Source organism: Oreochromis niloticus, linkage group LG10 (genome assembly GCF_001858045.2).
Source record: "Oreochromis niloticus isolate F11D_XX linkage group LG10, O_niloticus_UMD_NMBU, whole genome shotgun sequence".
Lineage (NCBI taxonomy): Eukaryota > Metazoa > Chordata > Actinopteri > Cichliformes > Cichlidae > Oreochromis > Oreochromis niloticus.
The window spans coordinates 6,890,503-6,911,347 of record NC_031975.2 but is presented as its reverse complement, the minus strand read 5'-3'; the positions used below and the strand labels follow the sequence as shown (position 1 = coordinate 6,911,347).

The following is a 20,845-nucleotide window of genomic DNA, read 5'->3' as shown; positions in this document are numbered from 1 at the left end:
GGTCAAAGGGGCAGATCCAGTCACTCCGTATGGAGGAAAAGCTCATCTGTGCCGTGGCGAATCATCCAGAGCTAAATGATGCATGTTGCTACTTCTACCGAGACAGGAATAAAACGGACCTAGCTTGGAGGCACATTAGTGAGGAGATTGGGCAACCTGGTAAGTTCATTCATTCTGCTTTTTAATTTCCAGACTGACCCGATGAAACCGTGCAAAAGCTAGCAAGCCCACCTACTGTCCTGATATTTTCCCACTGATGTCCAAATACCTTTCCGCTAACAAGATAATGTGTTTATTCAGAGGACATCTGCAGCACAACACATCTGGCACAACTTCCTCCCACATTTCCGGTTCACGCGCGTGGAAACATGCAATTTTGAGGCGCGGTGGATTTTCCCTGGACACGCGTTGAGGTGCAAATGTGCACGCGTGACATTAGGGGCGTTTGGGCGTTTTCGCTCGCCTCTTTCGCGTCCGGTGTGAACGCACCGTAAAAATGCCCCAGGCGAAGCGGTAAAAAGTCTGGCTGTACTTCACAGCAAAAGATGCAAACCCAGCAGCCTGCAACAAGTGCTTTAAGGTGATACTGTGCAAAGGAGGTAACACCTCGAATCTGATGAAACACCTGGCGACGCATAGCCGACATTTTTTTAAAAGCCGAGAATTGCGCCGTATTTGATAGCTTGCTGCAGAGACCTCACACCGAGCACATCTACTGCGGGTGTGGTGCCTGTTATTGGACCCGCAATTAGCAACATCCCCCAAGAACCCGAAGAGGAGAGTCCTGGCCCTAGCCCTGCCAGTGTAGCATAAATGATGACGGATGATGATGGCAGCAGCAGCCGTTCTTCTCTGTGTGAGTAGCTTAATGTTGTTCGTGTGTAATTTACGTTGAGTAGGCTAACCACGTTATTACATTAATGCATGTAAGGTGAACTAGCAAACACCGTTGTAGTTACATGCGGCTGTCTTCTTGTTTGATGGCAGATACTCCCTTCACCCTGGCCAAAAAGGCTAAAATGACCAAAGAAAAAGTGGGAAACAGCTAAACATGAGAGGTTTTTGGACAAAGTTTGTGTTTTTTCCATTGATTAAGCACTGCGTCCAGCCAAGAGTGATACCATAAATCCCCTATAGCTGCAGAAAAGGCTAACATTGTTATCTTTTTACAAAAAAACAGCTAAACATGAGAGGTTTTTGGACAAAGTTTGTGTTTTTTCCATTGTTTAAGCACTGCTTCCAGCCAAGAGTGATACCATATATGCCCTATAGCTGCAGAAAAGGCTAACATTGTTATCTTTTTACAAAAAAATAGCTGAACATGAGAGGTTTTTGGACCAATTTTGTGTTCTCCATTCTTTAAGCACCGGTTTGAGCACCGTTTATGCACCGGCACCGTTTCAAAAGTACCGGTTTGGTACTGGTATTGGATAAAACCTAAACGATACCAATCCCTACTGGTAGGATTTTGTAATATCAGCCACTTCTTATTTTTGCTGGTGGTACATGCCGCTCAGAGGAGGTGCATCAACATGCTGGAAGCAGCCATCCTTTATGAGTATGGACATAAATGGATTGACATAGTCACTGACAATATCAAAAGGTACAAAGGCCAAAAATGTACAAAGAAAATATCACACAATTACAGCACCTGTAGGCTGAACCATGAATACAAGGCAGGATGGATCCAAGCTTTCATATTATTTATGCTAAAATTCTACACATACCATCGGCATATCACATCAGAAATGAAGACTCGTCAGTCCAGGCAACGCAATTTTGGTGAGCCGCTTGCTGTTCTTTTCTGACCAAAGGTCCACCATGTGTGGTCTTTTACTGTTGTAGCTCATCTGCTTCAAGGATTGATGTGTTTGTGCAGCGATGTTCTTCTGCATACCATGGTTAGAATGAATGGTTATCTGAGTTATTGTTGCCTTCATATAAGCCTGAAGCAGTGTGGCCTCTGACCTCTAGCAAAATCAAGGCAGAGAACTGCTGTTCATTTTTTAAAGCCATTTTTTTCTAGAAATGGTTGTGCAAGCAAATCCCAATAGGTCAGCAGTTTCTGAAATATCCAAACTAGCCTGTCTGGCACCAACAACCATCTTAACCCAGCTTTTTCAAAAATATCAGGAAATATAGTGTTTTAGCTGACATTCTGACACATATGTCAGAATGTCATATGTGTTAAAAAACCTTTTGAAAGTATTCAATCATGCTTCTTTGGTTTTTCCCTGCAACATGATAGCAACAACCCTGCTGTCATGTCAAAGGTACTATGTAAAATGCTCTGTGTGTCTTTTCCTTGTCTACTTTATAGATAGATAGACGACTTCTGAAAATGACTCGCCAGTCAGTCCTGAAGACAGTAAATCTGACTTTTTGATTTTTCAATCTTGGTATGACTAGAATATCTAAAACAAAGTCACCTTTATATCTTGATGCACAGTGTTGGGAAGGATACTTTTAAAATGTATTCCACTACAGATTACAGAATACATGCCCCAAAATGTATTTTGTAACGTATTCCATTACGTTACTCAATGAGAGTAACGTATTCTGAATACTTTGGATTACTTAATATATTATCATGCTTTTTACAACTACATGAATGTACTAATGCTGTGTGATTTATTACTTTTACTGAAGGTTACTCGCCATAGCAATACCAACTAGATTTTTAAATCTTAATATAAAATGAGTAACAGTAGGGTGGACAATCGGTAAGGCTGCACTTTTTGCAGCGATCTCATATAGAAAACTATTCCGCGCAAATATAAAACAGGTCCGCGGCTCCGAACCATAAAGGCATAAAACCATAAAGAGACATCTGGCTCTCCCGCTGCCAGTCATACACATCACCACCACCAAACCTGCAGGGGCATCACAGAACATGCCTGGCCACATACCCCCATCGCCCGCTTCAGGCTGGGGAGCCATCCGGCCGAACCTACTCCCCACCCCGCGAGCAGGCAAGGGAATCGGCCCGGACCATCGGCGCCCCATGCCCACGGGGAAGTGTCCACTGTGGCGGTCGCCCGCGCCTCCAGCGGAAGCCCCGGAGCTGGCCTGGTGGCCACCCATGTGGCAAGCAGCGGCAGCACAGCAGGTGTGGAAGTGAGCCAGGGCTCACAGGCAGCTGGGCAGACAGCGTGCCGGTCTCTGTTGGAGGAGGCCGAAGCGGACAGCACGCCACCCTCGGGGGTAGCAGGACCCCGCGCACCTCGACCTCCGTCGCCAGCTTGGCAGGTCCCGCTGGCGCGACAGCCTCCGGCTCACCCCGAGCCACGCGCTGTCCACCCTTACAGTAATCACACGGTTGCTGTAACAGTACGGCTGCAGCTCTCCTGCTGCCAGCCGTACACATGAACACCAAAAACAACAACAGCACAAGCAGCGCACAGGTTTTAAGCCGGCGAGGCATGATCGTAGATGCCGTGAAGGTGAGTCCATCTCACCTGCAGCGGCCTGCCACAATAATAAAGCATTTTTTTATTTCATTATAAATAAATTATTTTTCCTAATTATGTCCTGGGTTTTAACTATTTAATAATAAAAAAGGAAACATCACAAAAAACACTTAAGGTCATGAAAATTAATTGCGATTTAGCAATTCAATGACGCATCCACCTTATTTATTGAAAAGTATTGGTATCGGTATTGGTATCGGCGATACTGGCCCGTATTTACTTGGTATCGGATCGATACCAAAATATGCAGTATCACACACCACTACCATAAAGCACCCCTCCAATAGCCAAACCCATCTGTTCTCTGATTGGATTGTTAAATTTGTGATTGACATGACATTGCCCAATCAGATGAAAGGAAGAAAAATGGGGGTCAAAATTCGTACTTGTAACTTCAAACTTGAGTGCAGAGTTTCACACATATTTTTTCGGCTAAGTCCACACACAAATCTTTTTTTACGCACACACAAGTTCTTTTTACACATACAAATCTTTTTTATGCACACACAAATTCTTTTTACACATACAAATCTTTTTTACACACACGAATTCTTTTTACACATACAAATCTTTTTTACACACACACAAATTCTTTTTACACATACAAATCTTTTTTACACACACACAAATTCTTTTTATACATACAAATCCTGATTTACAAGTACAAAACTGATTTACAAGTACAAAATATTTATGACCACAATTTGAGCCCATAGGTATGGCAGTCCATTTTCCCTGCAGCACGGACTACACTGCCCATGACGCTACATTCTTTAGGGCTATGCCTGTAACACTTTGCCTATTGCCTTCATATTAAATCATTTTTGTGAATAATTTTTAAAAATATTTCTTCATGTCATTATGCGGGCCGCAAGTAGAGGTGACATGGGCCGCGAGATTGAGACACAGACATGAGAGCCTCTTAATGTGTGTTTTGTTTGGGTTTCCACCAGCGTGGACACCAAAAATATAGAGTTCATAGCCTTATGAAACAGAAAAATACCGCCGTGTAATCCATTCATTTCAACAAAGTAACTGTATTCTGAATACCACCTTTTAAAACGGTAACTGTAACGGAATACAGTTACTCATATTTTGTATTTTAAATGCGTAACAGCGGTCCATTACTCCCCAACACTGAATATAAATGATGGTTCGACTCTTGAAGGTGTTCCCAGAGATACTGAGCACTTGTTGGCACTTTTGCCTTCACTCTGTGGTCCATATCATCACAAACCATCTCAGTTGGGCTTAGGTCAGGTGACAGTGGAGGCCAGGCCATCTGGCTCAGCACTCCATCACTCTCCTCCTTGGTCAAATAGCCCTTACACAGGCTGGAAGGTCATTGTCCTGTTGAAATATAAATGATGGTTCATCTAAACACAAACTGGATGGGATGGCATGTCACTGCAGGATGGTAGCCCTGCTGGTTCACTGTGCCTTCAATTTTAAATAAATCCCTGTGTCACCACAAACAGTGTCACCAGCAAAGCACCCCCACACCATCACACCTTCTCCTCCATGCTTCACAGTGGGAACCATGCACGTAGAGACCATCCGTTCACCTTTTCTGCATCACACAAAGACATGGTGGCTGGACCCAAAGATCTCTAATTTGAACTCATCAGACCAAAGCACAGATTTCCACCCATCTAATGTCCATTCCTTATGTTTCTTGGCCCGAACAAATCTCTTCTGGTGACTCGAATGAATTTATCCTCAGTAGCAGAGGTGACTCTTGGTCTTCCTTTCCTGGGGCGGTCCTCATGTGAGCCAGTTTCGTTGTAGTCCTTGATGGTTTATGCAACTGCACTTGGGGACACATTGTATGTGAAGGTTCTCAGTTATCCAAGTCATGGTAATCTAAGGAGCTTGGAAAGAAAACCGACTGGACTTCTTTAAGTTTCTTGAAGACATTTCAACTATCATCCGAGAATTTTCTTCAGTTCATGGGGACGCATTCAAAGTTTTTGCAATTTTCCGGACTGACCTGTAAAGTGAAAACCATTTCAGGTGACTACATCATGAAGCTCACTGAGAGAAGGCCAAGGGTTTGCAGCGGTGTCAACAAAGCAAAGTGTGGCTACTTTGAGGAGTCTAAAATATAAGATATATTTAGAGTGATTTAATTCTTTCATATATAATTCCATATATCTTACTTCATATATTTGATGTCTTCAGTATGTATCTACAATGTAGAAAGTAGAAAAGTTGTAAGTTGTTGTTGTCTATGACTCGATGCCCCACACCTGGATCCTGTAATTCCTAGAACTGTACAAGATCAACGGGACCCTGAGAGCCTTCATCAGGAACTCAATGAAAATGTGGCGTACAACACTAGAGGCAAACTTCAAGCCAGTCGCACGAGCCACCATCAAGTGCGGGATCTATCAAGGAGATGCTCTTTCCCTACTACTGTTCTGCATAGGCCTGAATATATTTATCTATCTATCTATCGAGAGAGAGAGAGATCCATAGATAGATATAGATGTGTGTGTATATACATATATATATCTATATATATAGATAGATATACATATATACATACGTATGTATGTATATGAATAATTATGGAATAAAAGCACAGTTATTTCATGTATATACAAGCTATAGCACATTTATTTATGTGTATTTCAGTGTTGTAGATTATAGTATACAGTGTCATTTATGTTTTATCGTACATATTTGTGGATTGTGGAGCAGAGGTTGTTCTGTAAAAATAGGTTTACTTTAATCCACAGATTTCCTCAAGTATATTCCTTAAGTGAAAAATAACATGTACAGTAAATATTTTAACAAAAACAGAAAGACAGTTAAAAGATTTCTTCATTTATCAAACAACTGTGTACATTTTCTTTTATATAATATATTTATAAAGTGCTTAATAGGCTTATATAGTTATAGAATATAATCATAGAATGGCATATTAACTGTTTTTTATGTTGGTGATGGTGGAGTATTACTTCAGCAATATGACAGCTGTTATTTACATAATGTACAGAAGTCCGAGGACGGTACACCCACATCCTAACACATGTTGGTGGGACCGCGGTTCTGCTGAAATCATGATGGCAAGCAGGTGACGCCAGCATCTTCAGAGTGGTCACAGTTGTGTACATTCCAGGATATATGGGAGCAGCTCTGCAGGGATCTCTCAGTACCTCTGCACTTGAGGTTGTCTAGCAGGATTGTTCCCATGCCGGGCCCAAAGTAAGCTTCTCCCCGAGCTGCAATGGCTTCACCGCAGCCCACTTGACGGCACACCACCTGGGCATCTGGGAGGTCCCAGGCATCATCGCACACTGTGCCCCATCCTGAATTCAAGTACATTTCCACTCGACCCTCACACCGGTGCTGGCCACCCATCAGTCTTACCATGCCTACAAAAAAACAATTCTTTTAAACTTTGAGCATTGATTGCTTTTGAGACTCAGTCCAGAGGAAGGTGACATTATTGTGAAATAACTGACGGTATATGTGACTTACCTTCAGGTGGTTGTGTGGTGGTGGTGGTGGTGGTTGGTATTGTTTCTGTTACTCTGAATTCACGCGCACTTGCAAGGTCAAAAAACTGGGGGTCAAAAGCTAAGGGGAAACAGAGAAGAAAGAATTATGCTCATGTATTCAAGGAATAGTCATGGAATATTAGGTCACAAAAGTCATATCACACTTATCTTCCAGTGATTTTACTGACTTATAAGAAACCTGTTTGTTTCTTCTGTTCCTAAAAGCTAATAACACAGACACAGACTTTGTAGAGGCAATTTCATCAAGATATTGCCTCTGCAAAGTCTGTTTATAACAGTCTATTTATAGTGGGTTTACAACAGACTATGTTTTTGTAAAGATGTTAGCCCTTAAAGCCCTAATTTTCATGCACAAATTATACCCCCTTTATCTGTTCTAATTACTTACTTTAGTAAGTAATAGTTATAGGCAAATAGTAATAGGCAAAACTACTCAAAGCAACTGCCACTGTTAAAAAGAAACTGCATTACAACATTTCCTGACTAATTTGGAACCAAGGATTTACAGTACATATAAAAGAGGATATTTGTGCTTTTGATTTAGCCTTAAAGAAGTCATATTTGGCATGGAGGCATTCAGTGACACTGATGTGCCTTGACTCATCCACTGTTTTTCATGCTCTCTGGGCTGTTTCGTCCTCAAAGTACTATAGTCATGCATTGCAACTGGCCAGCTCAGCAGGGCGGGTGTAGATGACTGGATACATAGGTGGTATGGGTTTTTAGGGGAACTCATGACTTAAGAGTCGTTCATATGTTCATATGACTATAGTACAGACATTACAGACATTTACCAAGTCAGGTATATGCATGTGCTATAAGTGTATGTTTAATGAAGCCTAGTTTAGTGCTGCGAGAAAATAAGTAAGGTCTTACGTGCGCAGATAACTCCAGCATCCTCATGATGGCCACAGTTGTGCTGACCCCACCCCAGGTGGAAGCACTGGGATAGCTCTAGTTCAAATCCACTACATTCCACATTGTCCAGCAGAATTGGGCCCGAACCGTGGCCAAAGTAGGCATTGGACTTGGCTGCAATAGGTGCGCCACATCCAAGCTGCCTACACACTACTTTGGCATTGGGCATGTCCCAGTCATCATCACACACTGTCCCCCAAACATTTTTGTAGAGGACCTCTACACGACCCTGGCAGCTACTGTTGCCATTTATCACACGAATGGCTGACGTAACTGCAAGAGGCGAAACACACGGATGCGTTATTGCAATTTTAGACTAGAAATTCTTTTCTTTGTAGATTACATTGCTGATGGTCCACAGTGTCCAATACTACACACACACACACACACACACACACACACACACACACACACACACACTTAATTTTTATACATCAAACAGAATGATACCTTTTGTTTGGGTGGTTGTTGTTGTTGTTGTAACAGTTGTTGTTGTGCTTGGTGACTTGGTGACTGGAACTTTTTGTGTAGTTGTGGGGGAAGACAAAAAAAATACAATTACTTGATACATGAATACACCAGACAACCTGTTTATGATGGCAGGAAACGCATGCACCACTTTGTTTTATGGCACTGTGGTGCAGCATGTATATGATCAACAGGGGAGGAATGGCTCACCCTGTTGGTCATATAGCAAAATGCACATTTTGTTCCTATTATTAATGGAGGAGGGGATCCAGGACAACAAATGGAACAGGCTGGTGAACAGAAACAATAATCAGACTGAGCTTGTTTGCACAAAGTTGAATATAGTGTGTAGTGAATGGTACGCTTTACCTTCAGTGTTCAGTGTTCCCCACAGCCCTCTCTGGACCTCTGTTGCTACTGGTGGTACAGTAGTGGACCCTAAAGTGGATGAAAAATAAAATAAAATTTATACCAGTGCTTTATGAAAAGCCACTAAATTCTGTGCAGAGATTTTTGCTGTCCAGCTAGGATGAATCTGACTGATTTTCTGATACTTGCCAAAGTTTTGCCATAAGTTTCACTTCCATAACATAACCTTCACTCTGGCAGGCTATCATTCTAAAGTGTGATTGTGAACTTAATATCTTAGTTGCAGGTGTGCTACTCATGCTAATATGACAGTTCTAAGAGTACCGGTGCAGGTGACCCCAGCGTCCTCATGATGGCCACAGTTGTGTTTACCCCAACCCAGGCTCTTGCATTTAGTCAGGTCCTGCTCCGTGCCCTGGCAGTTGACGTTGTCCAGAAGAATCAGCCCGGTACCGTAGCCAAAGTAGGAATTGGCGTGTGCAGAGACGGCACTGCCGCAGCCACTCTGTTGGCATACTACCTTGGCATTGTTGAGGACCCAGTCATCATCGCACACTGTCCCCCAGTTTCCCTGGTAGAAGATCTCGACTCGGCCCTGGCACGAGTTCTGTCCATTAACCAGACGGATGGTGCCATCTCCTAAAGTAAGCAGGAGAGGGAGGGATTTGTAGGCACTGATCTTGATAAAGCTTTTTCTTTACAGAGCATATTTTTAGACTCTGTAAATTTTTATTAGATTCTCTATTTATGTCAGTTTGGGGGTATCAAAGGGAACAGCAGCTGCTGTGATTTGACACTGATACACAGAAAGAAGAGAGGTGCAGGCAATCCAATGCACACTACATAGTCCAGAGGAAAAACCAAAAGTGAAGCGCTAAATTGACATCTAATATTGTACTAAGCACAGATGTTGTCATCTTATGCCTCTTTGTAGACAAAAACAAGGAGACAATAGCCATTGTTATGTGTCCATCATTTAAGAAAGCCCTGAATTGGAGGCCTTTACAGGGTTACATAGTGGTTAATGGAAAAGTAGCTAGATACCTCAACTTGTTAACTAAATTCTTCTTCTTCTTCTTCTTCTTTTGGTCTCTCATGATTCTTTGGGGGATTATGAGAAAACACAAGAGGATGACTGCTACAAAGGCAAACCCAGCAAACAATAGGTATGGCCTGGAATTCATGAGGCCTTTGGGACGTGTTCAAAAGTTTCCATTATCCCACAAGTCTTTGAAGGTGAACCAAAATAATATATCGCTTCAGTTCTATTTGTGTTCCTTGATTAATGAAGTTGTTCATTTTGTGAGCCTTCCTGCATTTTTGACTGAGCACAATGGCAAAATAAACCATTGTTCATTCTTTAATGCAACCTGCCCTTGCATTTCGTGGCAACATCTGGCATACCACCTGTCTGCAACAATTTGATTAGAGCGTGAAAACCATCCAAAGAAAAACTGATCTGATGTTGAATTCTTTACAGTATACAACATAAATTAGAGGTGTTCCCTGTAGTCTGTCATACTTTGTTTTTTATATATTACTTTTAAAATTTGTATTGCACTGATGTAAGTATATGAAAAACCTGATCTGCTTATTTAACAGCAAGGCAGTGCAGCATCTGTCGCTTAAAGCAATTTCATCAGTTTTGCTCCTGAAGATTAACTCCACATACAGGTGTAGTGCTCAAGCACTGGTTTAGATGCTTAGACCTACAACAACAGATTGGCTTGGGTGCATGATGGTGTGGAGAAACACAAAAAAACCCTCACTGCTATGTAATCAAACATTCAATTTCAAATTCACACACATCAGCCAACTGCACATCCAAACAAAACAGAGTAATATAAGCAGGCATGCTTCTGGCCACCGGATGAATTCAATTTGTTGGTTTTAGTTTGTTCTCCCTTGGGGCTCGGGGTGTCACAGTCCTTAGTTTTCTTTTGGGTTTAAGTATACTTTAAGTTTGAGCTGTTTTTTGTTTCATTTGAATCTTTAGTCATCCCATGACCTGGGTTTTCTGTGTCATATATTCAATTCAATTCAATTTTATTTATATAGCGCCAAATCACAACAAAAGTCACCTCAAGGCGCTTTATATTGTACAGTAGATCGCACAATAATAAATACAGAGAAAAACCCAACAATCATATGACCCCCTATGAGCAAGCACTTTGGCGACAGTGGGAAGGACAAACTCCCTTTTAACAGGAAGAAACCTCCGGCAGAACCAGGCTCAGGGAGGGGCGGCCATCTGCTGCGACCGGTTGGGGTGAGAGAAGGAAAACAGGATAAAGACATGCTGTGGAAGAGAGACAGAGATTAATAACAGATATGATTCGATGCAGAGAGGTCTATTAACACATAGTCAGTGAGAAAGGTGACTGGAAAGGAAAAACTCAATGCATCATGGGAATCCCCGGCAGCCTACGTCTATTGCAGCATAACTAAGGGAGGATTCAGGGTCACCTGGTCCAGCCCTAAGTATATGCTTTAGCAAAAAGGAAAGTTTTAAGCCTAATCTTGAAAGTAGAGATCTAATAGGGTGATATGGTACTACAAGGTCATTAAGATAAGATGGGGCCTGATTATTTAAGACCTTGTATGTGAGGAGCAGGATTTTGAATTCAATTCTGGATTTAACAGGAAGCCAAAACAGGAGAAATATGCTCTCTCTTTCTAGTCCCTGTCAGTACTCTTGCTGCAGCATTTTGGATTAACTGAATACTTTTCAGTGAGTTTTTAGGACATCCTGATAATAATGAATTACAGTAGTCCAGCCCGGAAGTAATAAATGCATGAACTAGTTTTTCAGCATCACTCAGAGACAGGATATTTCTAATTTTAGAGATGTTGCGCAAATGGAAGAAAGCAGTCTTACATATTTGTTTAATATATGCGTTGAAGGACATGTCCTGGTCAAAAATGACTCCAAGGTTCCTCACAGCATTACTGGAGGCCAAGGTAATGCCATCCAGAGTAAGAATCTGGTTAGATACCATATTTCTAAGATTTTCAGGGCTGAGTACAATAACCTCAGTTTTATCTGAATTAAGAAGCAGAAAGTTAGCGGCCATCCAGGTCTTTATGTCTTTAAGACATTCCTGCAGTTTAACTAATTGGTGTGTGTTACCTGGCTTCATGGACAGATAGAGCTGCGTGTCATCTGCATAGCAGTGAAAATTTATGCTATGTCTTCTAATGATGCTGCCTAGGGGAAGCATGTATAATGTAAATAGAATTGGTACTAGCACTGAACCCTGTGGAACACCATAATTGACCTTAGTGGGTGAAGAGGACTCTCCATTTACATGTACAAATTGGAGTCTATTAGATAGATGTGATACAAACCACTGCAGTGCAATACCTGTAATACCTACAGCATGTTCTAATCGCTCTAATAGGATATTATGGTCAACAGTATCGAAAGCAGCACTAAGGTCTAGCAGGACAAGCACAGAGATGAGTCCACTGTCAGAGGCAATAAGAAGATCATTTGTAACCTTCACTAAAGCTGTTTCTGTGCTGTGATGAGCTCTGAAACCTGACTGAAACTCTTCAAATTCCTCTGCAGATGATCTGTTAGCTGTCTGACAACTACTCTTTCAAGGATTTTTGATATGAAAGGAAGGTTGGAGATTGGCCTATAATTAGCTAAGACAGCTGGGTCTAGAGATGGCTTTTTAAGTAAAGGTTTAACTACAGCCACCTTGAAGGCCTGTGGTACATAGCCGATTATTAGAGATAGGTTGATCATATTTAAGATTGATGAATTAATTAATGGCAGGACTTCTTTGAGCAGTTTTGTAGGAATGGGGACTAAAAGAGACGTTGATGGTTTGGAGGAATTAATTATTGAAATTAACTCAGAAAGATCAATTGGAGAAAAAGAGTCTAACTTAACATTGATGGTACTAAAAGTAGCTGTAGATAATATTACATCTGTGGGATGATTATTGGTAATTTTTTCTCTAATGATAAAAATTTTATTTGTGAAGAAGTTCATGAAGTCATTACTAGTTAACGTTAAAGGGATTGTTGGCTCAGTAGAGCTCTGACTTTTTGTCAGCCTGGCTACAGTGCTGAAGAGAAACCTGGGGTTGTTCTTATTTTCTTCAATCAGTGACGAATAGTAAGATGTTCTGGCTTTGCGGAGGGCTTTCTTATAAAGCAGCAAACTATTTCTCCAGGCTAAATGATGATCCTCTAAATTTGTGACACGCCATTTCCTCTCCAGCTTACGAGTTATCTGCTTTAGGCTACGTGTTTGAGAATTATACCACGGAGTCAGGTACTTCGGATTTGAGACCTTAGTTTTCACAGGAGCTACAGTATCCAGAGTCGTACGTAGTGAGGAGGTAAAATTTTTAACAAGATAATCGACCTCTGTTGGAGTAGCGTTCAGATAGCTGCTCTGCTCTATGTTGGTACAGGGCATTGAAGATGATAACAGTGGGTGGATTATATTCTTAAACTTAGTTACAGCGCTTTCAGAAAGACATCTACTTTGATAAAGTCTACTCTCCACTGCTGTGTAATCAATTATTGTAAATGTAAATGTTATCAGGAAATGATCAGACAGCAGAGGGTTTTCAGGAAACACTGTTAAATGTTCAGTGTCTATGCCACATGTTAAAACAAGATCTAGAGTGTGATTAAAGTGGTGGGTGGGTTCTTTTACATTTTGAGAGAAGCCAATTGAGTCTAATAACAGATTAAATGCGATGTTGAGGCTGTCATTTTTAGCATCTACATGAATGTTAAAATCACCCACAATAATTATTTTATCTGAGCTGAGCACTAAATCAGATAAAAAGTCTGAGAAATCAGAGAGAAACTCTGTGTAAGGCCAAGGTGGACGATAGATGATAACAAGTAAGACTGGTTTCTGAGTTTTACAGCTGGGGTGGACAAGGCTAAGCATCAGGCTTTCAAATGAATTAAAAGTCTGTCTTGGTCTTTCGTTAATTAATAGGCTGGTGTGAAAAATTGCTGCCACACCGCCCCCTCAGCCTGTGCTTCGAGGTTTCTGGTAGTTAAAGTGACTGGGGGGTGTTGATTCATTTAAACTAACATAATCATCCGGCTGCAACCAGGTTTCTGTAAGGCAGAGTAAATTGATTTGTTGATCAATTATTAAGTCATGTACTAACAGAGACTTGGAGGAGAGAGACCTAATATTTAATAATCCACATTTCATAGTTTTACTCTTTGGTTCAGATGTGGATACTGTATTGTTCTTTCTTTTTGATTTTTTATGTTTAAGTTGTTTATTGCTGGTTTTTAGTTTGTTTTTTGTCTGTTTGGGAGCTGACACGGTCTCAATGGAGATGGGTTTTTGGGGGGGTAGCAGGAGGGGAGAAGCTACAGAGAGGCGTGTAAGACTGCAACTCTGCTTCCTGGTCCCAACTCTGGATAGTCATATTTTGGGGGGTTTAATAAATTGGTCCATATTTCTAGAAATGAGAACTGCTCCATCCAAAGTGGGATGGATGCCGTCTCTCCTAACAAGACCAGGTTTCCTCCAGAAGGTTTGGCAATTATCTATGAAGCCCACATCGTTTCTGGGACACCACTCAGACAGCCAGCAATTTAAGGAGAACATGCGGCTAAACATGTCACTCCTGGTCTGATTGGGGAGGGGACCAGAGAAAACTACAGAGTCCGACATTGTTTTGGCAAAGTTGCACACCGATTCAATATTTAGAGTTCTATATGTTTAGAGTTGTTGCTTTAATCTAGTTCTTTGTGCTATATTTTATGTTTTGTTTAGAGTTTGTTTTCTAGGCTTGTTACTATAATCTTTCTTTCAGTTTTTCAGTATTGGTTATTCATATTATTCTTTGCTTTCAGTTTAACTTGAGTTTTTGTCTCTGTGCCCCGTTTGTCACTCGTGTCCTGCTTTACTTTGCTAGTTAGTTCTCTCCTGTATTTGGTATTAAGTTTTATATCCCCTGTGTTGTTATCATTCATGTGTTTCACCTGTTCTTTATTTTCCCCAGCTTTTGTTTTTTCCAGGATTAGTCCCCGGCATATTTAAAGCCTCAGCTGGCCTTAGTTCTCTGTCGTGTCATGCTGTTTTTGTTCACTGTTTTTTTTTCCTGCATGGCTGCTTGTAAATATTCCCTGGTTTTGGACTTTGTTCTTTGACACTTATTGGACTCCTGCTATGCTGGAATAGAGGTTATGGGCTTTTGTTTTCTGCATTTGGGTCCACATCCATCATGAGAGAAGGACAAATAGCAAAAAGTGCAGTAAAACAGCAAGTATGAACCGAAAGTCTCTACAAGGCAGAGAGAAACTTCAGTTTTGAGGATCATTTTTCTGTGGGTAAATGATTATGATACAGAGTTAACACTCTGACTATACAAACAATAGGTATAATTTGTATAGGTATACAAATTAGTGCAGCTTTAATTTTTATATGAACAAAGTGTCAGTCATTATATTAATTTTCATGTTTTGCTGGGTTAGGTATCTGTTTCAACTATCTGTCTGTCTGTCTGTCTGTCTGTCTTAAAATATAAAGGCATTTGTTTTTGGATGGAATGGATGGAATTCATCCATCTCTTATTTAACACTGGCAGAAGACCAGTCTCATTTTGATAAAAGCAGAGGGCACTTACGTAAACCAGATATGGACTGGGGTGGTGTGCTGGGTTCCTCAAAACCTCTGGACCCCGGCAAGGTTGGTTCTACCAGCCGAATGAAAAGAAAAGCAGCAATTTCATTATGTTTATTCCTTTTTTTCCCCTCCCATGAGGGGTTTTATCCACTTAGAATTTTGCATTTTACCTCTGCAGGTGACACCCACATCTTCATAGTGGTAACAATTGTGGATGCCCCACCCCAGACTACAGCACTGGCTGAGCTCCATTTCACTTCCTTTGCAGTCCACATTATCCAACATGATGAGCCCAGTGCCCTGTCCAAACTTAGAGCTGCTGGACACCGCCACAGCCACCCCGCATCCCAGCTGACGACACACGACATTTGCATCCACCATGTCCCAATCGTCATCACACACGGTGCCCCACGAGCCATTATATTGCACCTCCACTCTGCCCTCACACCTGCTCCGCCCATTCACCAGTTGTACTTCAGAGAGATGAGCAGAAAATATTTGTCAGGCTTTCTCTCTCAGAGGAGGCATTTTGAAAACACGTGCTTCTGATATGAAGAAAAGAGACTGGCCAGGCTCTAATGTAATGACAGGTAATAGGAAAGAAAAAATTCCTCTGGGAAAAAAAAAGTCTAATCCTAAATTAAGGCTATCAATAAGCCACATGACTCCTTGGAAGTGAGTGAAATGGATGCAGGAGGAGGATAGGAGGTTATATAGCAATTAAGTAGGGATTAGAGAAATGGAGAGCTGGGAAAGTGACCTTGTTTAAAGAGCCCCAGGTGCTGTGCTACCTTCTGTACTTTCTTTCACTGACACACAGCCAGATGCTGATAGGTTTTCATGACATGACTAGGATGCAGACAATTTTTCCACCCTGAATGTTTTGGGGTGATGGATGTGGATATGTGGACTGGATGTGGAGGTCACTGTATAGTTCACACTTACCTTGATACTCCGTCCTCACTGGGCTTTGCACGCCACTGGCTGAAAACAAAGGGAGGAGTGGATATGTGAGAGAAAGTGAGAGAGTATGGTTAAATTATTTGATGAAAGGTGGTGTACGCTATATCTACTATATCTATTTTCCTGTAACATGAGACACAGACTGAAATCACAACAGCAGGCCTGTTCAGACTGTACCCGCTGCTACAGAAATATGTTAGCATCCTGCTTTAACTTTTGCAAATACTCTCATCAAGTACAGCTGTACTTTATATTAAGCTGACTACATCCAAGCATTTTCATACTAAAGTATATATATTGCCATTCAAAACACCAGGGGACCATGTGCAACCCTGTGATGTGAGGCTATATCCCACAATGGATGGAGGACAGTCTAACGCCTGAAGACTAATACAATATCTCAGATTTCAGCACCGAACAAAGACACTAGAGAGATAACCATTGCACCCAATGTGGGTCACTTCACGGGCTGGTCCTGTGTGTTTGTGATGCTGAAACATGAACATACACGAAACTTAAGGTCTTAAGGGTTTACATTTGTTTTCTGGAAGAGCGAAACGCAAGGAAATAGAAAAGTAAGTGGTGATTAACTTGGATGTTACTTACCGGGTAAAGCCCGTCTGCTTATTTTGATGTCCCCTGAAATTAAAGCACAAATTTAAATGGTTAGTGAGGCACACGTTTCGTCATCTGTTGGCTCTGTCCAGAGACAAAAGCAGTCATCTGCTGTCAGCACATTTAAATAAGTTGCTGTGCCCACGTGCTGATTCAGTGAGTCGAATTGATCTTGTCTCACTTCAAAAACAACTGCAGGGCTTTTAACCAGCTATTGCTGTGGAAACCAGGAAGTGGCTGTGGACACAAAAGCACTCATCTACAGGGAGTTTACTTGCAAGTACACCAGGTTCTTGAGCATTATTAGTGCCTCAAATGTGGTTAAACAGTGGCACAGAAGAAATCATCTCATGTGTCACTGTTTAAGCACATTTCATCTCCATGGTAACATTTTCTGTTTTGGGAGATGTCCCAAATCTCAAAGTGAATTCATGGATTAGACAGTATGTTGAAGGCACTCACTGAAAAAAATAATCTAATGGAAGTGTACATCATACTTAAGATTTTAGACTTCCAGTCTAGTCTTTGGTTAGTGGGAAAATGTCCCCTATGGGAAATGACATAATTTAATAAGCTGCTCTATCCAACGCTGGTCACTGAGAATCTGAAAGAAAAGCATAAACTCCTCAAGCTTTTCCTTGTGTCACATTGTAATGGACAACAATGCACAGCATTGATGATGCAGATCAAACATAATTTGTTGTCGACTATCACATGAAAGACGTGAAGCTTTCTGCATTGTTACATTCAGGAAGCATCGTGAGTGAATGGTCTTCCCTCATGTGCAGTAATTCATTGAACTTACTCTCATTTCCAAGCACTCACCAAGTCTCAACAGAATGCTGATAGCTACCAAGACGAGGGTTCCCAGCAGAGAAACCAGGAGCCAGACGGCTGGGTTCCAGCACCTGCATTCACTCTCCACCACGCGCTGGCCTCGCAAGGCTCCCTGACTGGCCATCCGCCTGCAAAAGACAGATTCACACTTGCTCAGTCCCTCTAATTTGGTGTCCGGTAATGTTGAGATGTAACCAGTGGGCTAAACATTTCTACTACAGCATAGCAGCCAGCTGTTTCTAATCCTGGTTCAGACAAGCCTAATTAGTAGTATTGGATTGTTTTCACTGGTTAAGCCTGAAGCTGTTGGTATTGTATTGATGGTAGTCTGAGGTCAAGCCTGATAGAAGAGGGCAGCTCAGACAAAAATCTTTCCCAGGAATCACATGACGCTGGTTGTTTCCCAAGTGACACGAAAAGGATGTGAGGAATCTCTGTTCTCATTCAAACAGCCACCCACGTTTCACAGATATCAGGACATGCCACCATCTATTAATGGTACTGCCAATACAACAAGGAGGATACAGACAACAAAGTATTGTGTTACATTGCAGTTTTGTAAGCACAAAATGGACACAGTGGTCAGATCTGGCAGCAGGATGACATCTGTTGCCCTCATGGTTGAAAGTGAGGAAGGTTAGCTTGTGACTATTATCAGTAGCTGGAGAAGGCTTGTGTTACAAGCACAGTTGGATACCTGTGTCATTTTTTCAAGGGGTTTTCCATCAGGCAGAGAATATTGGGATTCACCGACAAATCACTCAGTAATCATAGTCAGATAGTAACGTAACCAGACTCTAAATATCCTTCATTCTTCAGAACTGAGAAACTGAAATGAATGACATTTATTTAGTACCACAAATGAATTAAAAGAAAAATGCATAAGGATGCACAGTAGTGGTGCAAAAAGGTTTAACGTTTTCAACATAAACTGCACAGAAGCATTATACTGAAAATCCAGTTTAATTTTATTTATATCTCCTTAGCGTCTAGTGTATTATGTTTAATGCATACGGTTTTTTGTGAGTTGTGGAGACTTCCTCATCATTAGTGTTATTATTTTTTCACCTTAAAAACTTAAACAAACTAAACAATAAATTAAACAATACCTTTTTACAACATTTTTAAGGACTTAAAAAAAATAAATGTCAGATGTGGCAATACAAGACAAATTAAAAGTCATATATGGAAATTAAAATTTAATTAATTTTTAAAACAAAGTTGTCAGATGGTTCAATAAACTCCCCATTGTAGAATAATTTGTTGGCCATTATTCATTTCACGGTTCAGGCTTTAAACAACAGTCGCCTCAAGGTGCTTTATATTCTAAGTTACAGGTCCTACAGTAATACAGAACAAATACAAAATGTTTTGCATAGTAGTATGCTTTATTAATATCAGTGCTGTTGTCTTTGAAGAAAAATAAATACAAACAGCACATTACTGTGTTATGGTATGTTACAGTATAGCTTCGATCAAATGGTGCCCCTTTACTTTTTAGAAAGTACTAGTAGGAGACACAGGATTTTATTGTAATTTCACAGGAAAAACTATTATGAGGGGAAGGACAAGGACAAGGGCATTGCAATTTGTTCCTTAAAAACAGGACTGAAAGGGAACACAGTTTTCAGTTAAGTAATAGAAACACCAGCAAATGCTGTCGTATATGTATTTAGCTTAGGCTGGACCTAAATTTCCTGAACTGCTCAAATCAATTTCAGCCTGATCAGAAGATTTGTATTCTGTTTATATGATTCAAACATATAAATTTATTAAACACCCTGATCACTTTTTTACACACTTTTTTTAGTATCCAGTTCACCTTGATGTTATAGGACTGGCGTGTGAAGCCTGTTTTCATTTTGCAGACTCAATTCTTCATCAAACATGAGGAATTTTGCAATTGCTCAATTCCAAATTTCCCATGGAGCTTTCAAGCAAAGAATCAAGAAGTGTTGTTAGAAGCATGTGGTTGTTTGCCTCTTTGCTCATGCAGAATTCCCCCCTGACCTTACACAGGAATGTGTATTAGGGGATGATGAGGGGAGAATTTGATATTGGCCCCTCGAGATAGTGGACATTCCGGACCTAGGGGGCACAAAAAGACATTTCTGCTTTCTGTGGTCCCCATCGTCAGGCATAAACGCTGCTTCCTGCAATCTGTCACTAGAAACCTCCAAAATGCTTAGGCACCTGATGACACTGTGGGGGCGCCTCTAGTCTCCTTGGAGAGTGTTAGGGAAAGAGACAAAGGCATGTGAGGGGGACATTAAAATATTTAGCAGCTCTACAGTATAAATATAACTTTTGGGGGCTCGCTGAGGCAAATTTAACACACCACTTTTGCAAGGCCATTTAGTGACAAGAAAATGTAACAGCAGAAACTCTGGACTGACATGTTTTCATCCAGGTCAGTTCCATTTGCATTGTCTCCAAAGGTGCAGTTCCAAAGGCCAGAAGCCCACAGAGAAGTCATTGTACATCCAATTGGGAGGTGGGGATTTTAACACCAGCGCAGCGCTGGAGAACCACGGCTGTCTCATTTGCAGACTGTACCAACAAACCACTTGAAACTCTGGGACAAATGGCTCAGTTATGAGGGATGAAAAATAATCTAGTCCCCAATGTTATGTTTTTCAATACTCCATTCATGGTAGGATGTAGCGCAGATCCGCTGGGGAATAATGTTGCCTTTTGTGTCAGCTCTGCTTCCCCTCCCTTCTCACAGAAATAGCTGAAAGATCTCGGCCCCACAAAAATACCCCTTAATATCAGAGAAAAAGCAGAGAATAACACTGTCAGTCCCTTTAACGGAGACGTTTTTTGTGCCATTTAAATAGAGAATTGGAGGGTTTATCAACATATAATCTCACTGTACATATTGTAAAAGTGATACTCTCGTAGTTTTTCTGACAAATTATAAAAGAAGTAAGAACTTTTAGAGAAAAATACCTCGACAAATTTAACACTACATGATTTTAATGTTCTGAGATCAGTGTAAATGTACAGTTATACAGCAATGTACACTTATCAGTCACTTCAGTGACAGATAAAAG

The 20,845-nt window shown here is 41.0% G+C and overlaps 1 protein-coding gene across 1 annotated transcript; it reads right to left on the bottom strand.

Moving 5' to 3' along the window:
- Positions 1-6,060: 6,060 nt before the first annotated feature.
- LOC100697100 (scavenger receptor cysteine-rich domain-containing group B protein) lies at positions 6,061-18,068 on the bottom strand. The gene is made up of 11 exons (XM_003456121.5): positions 17,778-18,068; positions 16,944-16,976; positions 16,320-16,358; positions 15,545-15,847; positions 15,376-15,444; positions 9,077-9,391; positions 8,753-8,821; positions 8,366-8,434; positions 7,874-8,188; positions 6,957-7,055; positions 6,061-6,850 (listed from the first exon to the last, which is right to left on the bottom strand). The coding sequence occupies exons 1-11, from the start codon at positions 17,911-17,913 to the stop codon at positions 6,534-6,536; spliced, it is 1,764 nt and encodes a 587-aa protein (XP_003456169.2). The 5' UTR covers positions 17,914-18,068; the 3' UTR covers positions 6,061-6,533.
- Between the last annotated feature and the right edge of the window lie 2,777 nt (positions 18,069-20,845).

Coding starts and splice junctions, on each gene's coding strand:
- LOC100697100 (XM_003456121.5), bottom strand. CDS start 17,913: ATGGCCAGTCAGGGAGCCTTGCGAGGCCAGCGCGTGGTGGAGAGTGAA. Junction 15,445..15,544: donor TGTGGGTGTCACCTGCAGAG/GTAAAATGCAAA, acceptor TTCGGCTGGTAG/AACCAACCTTGCCGGGGTCC. Junction 8,435..8,752: donor GGGAACACTGAACACTGAAG/GTAAAGCGTACC, acceptor CTACACAAAAAG/TTCCAGTCACCAAGTCACCA.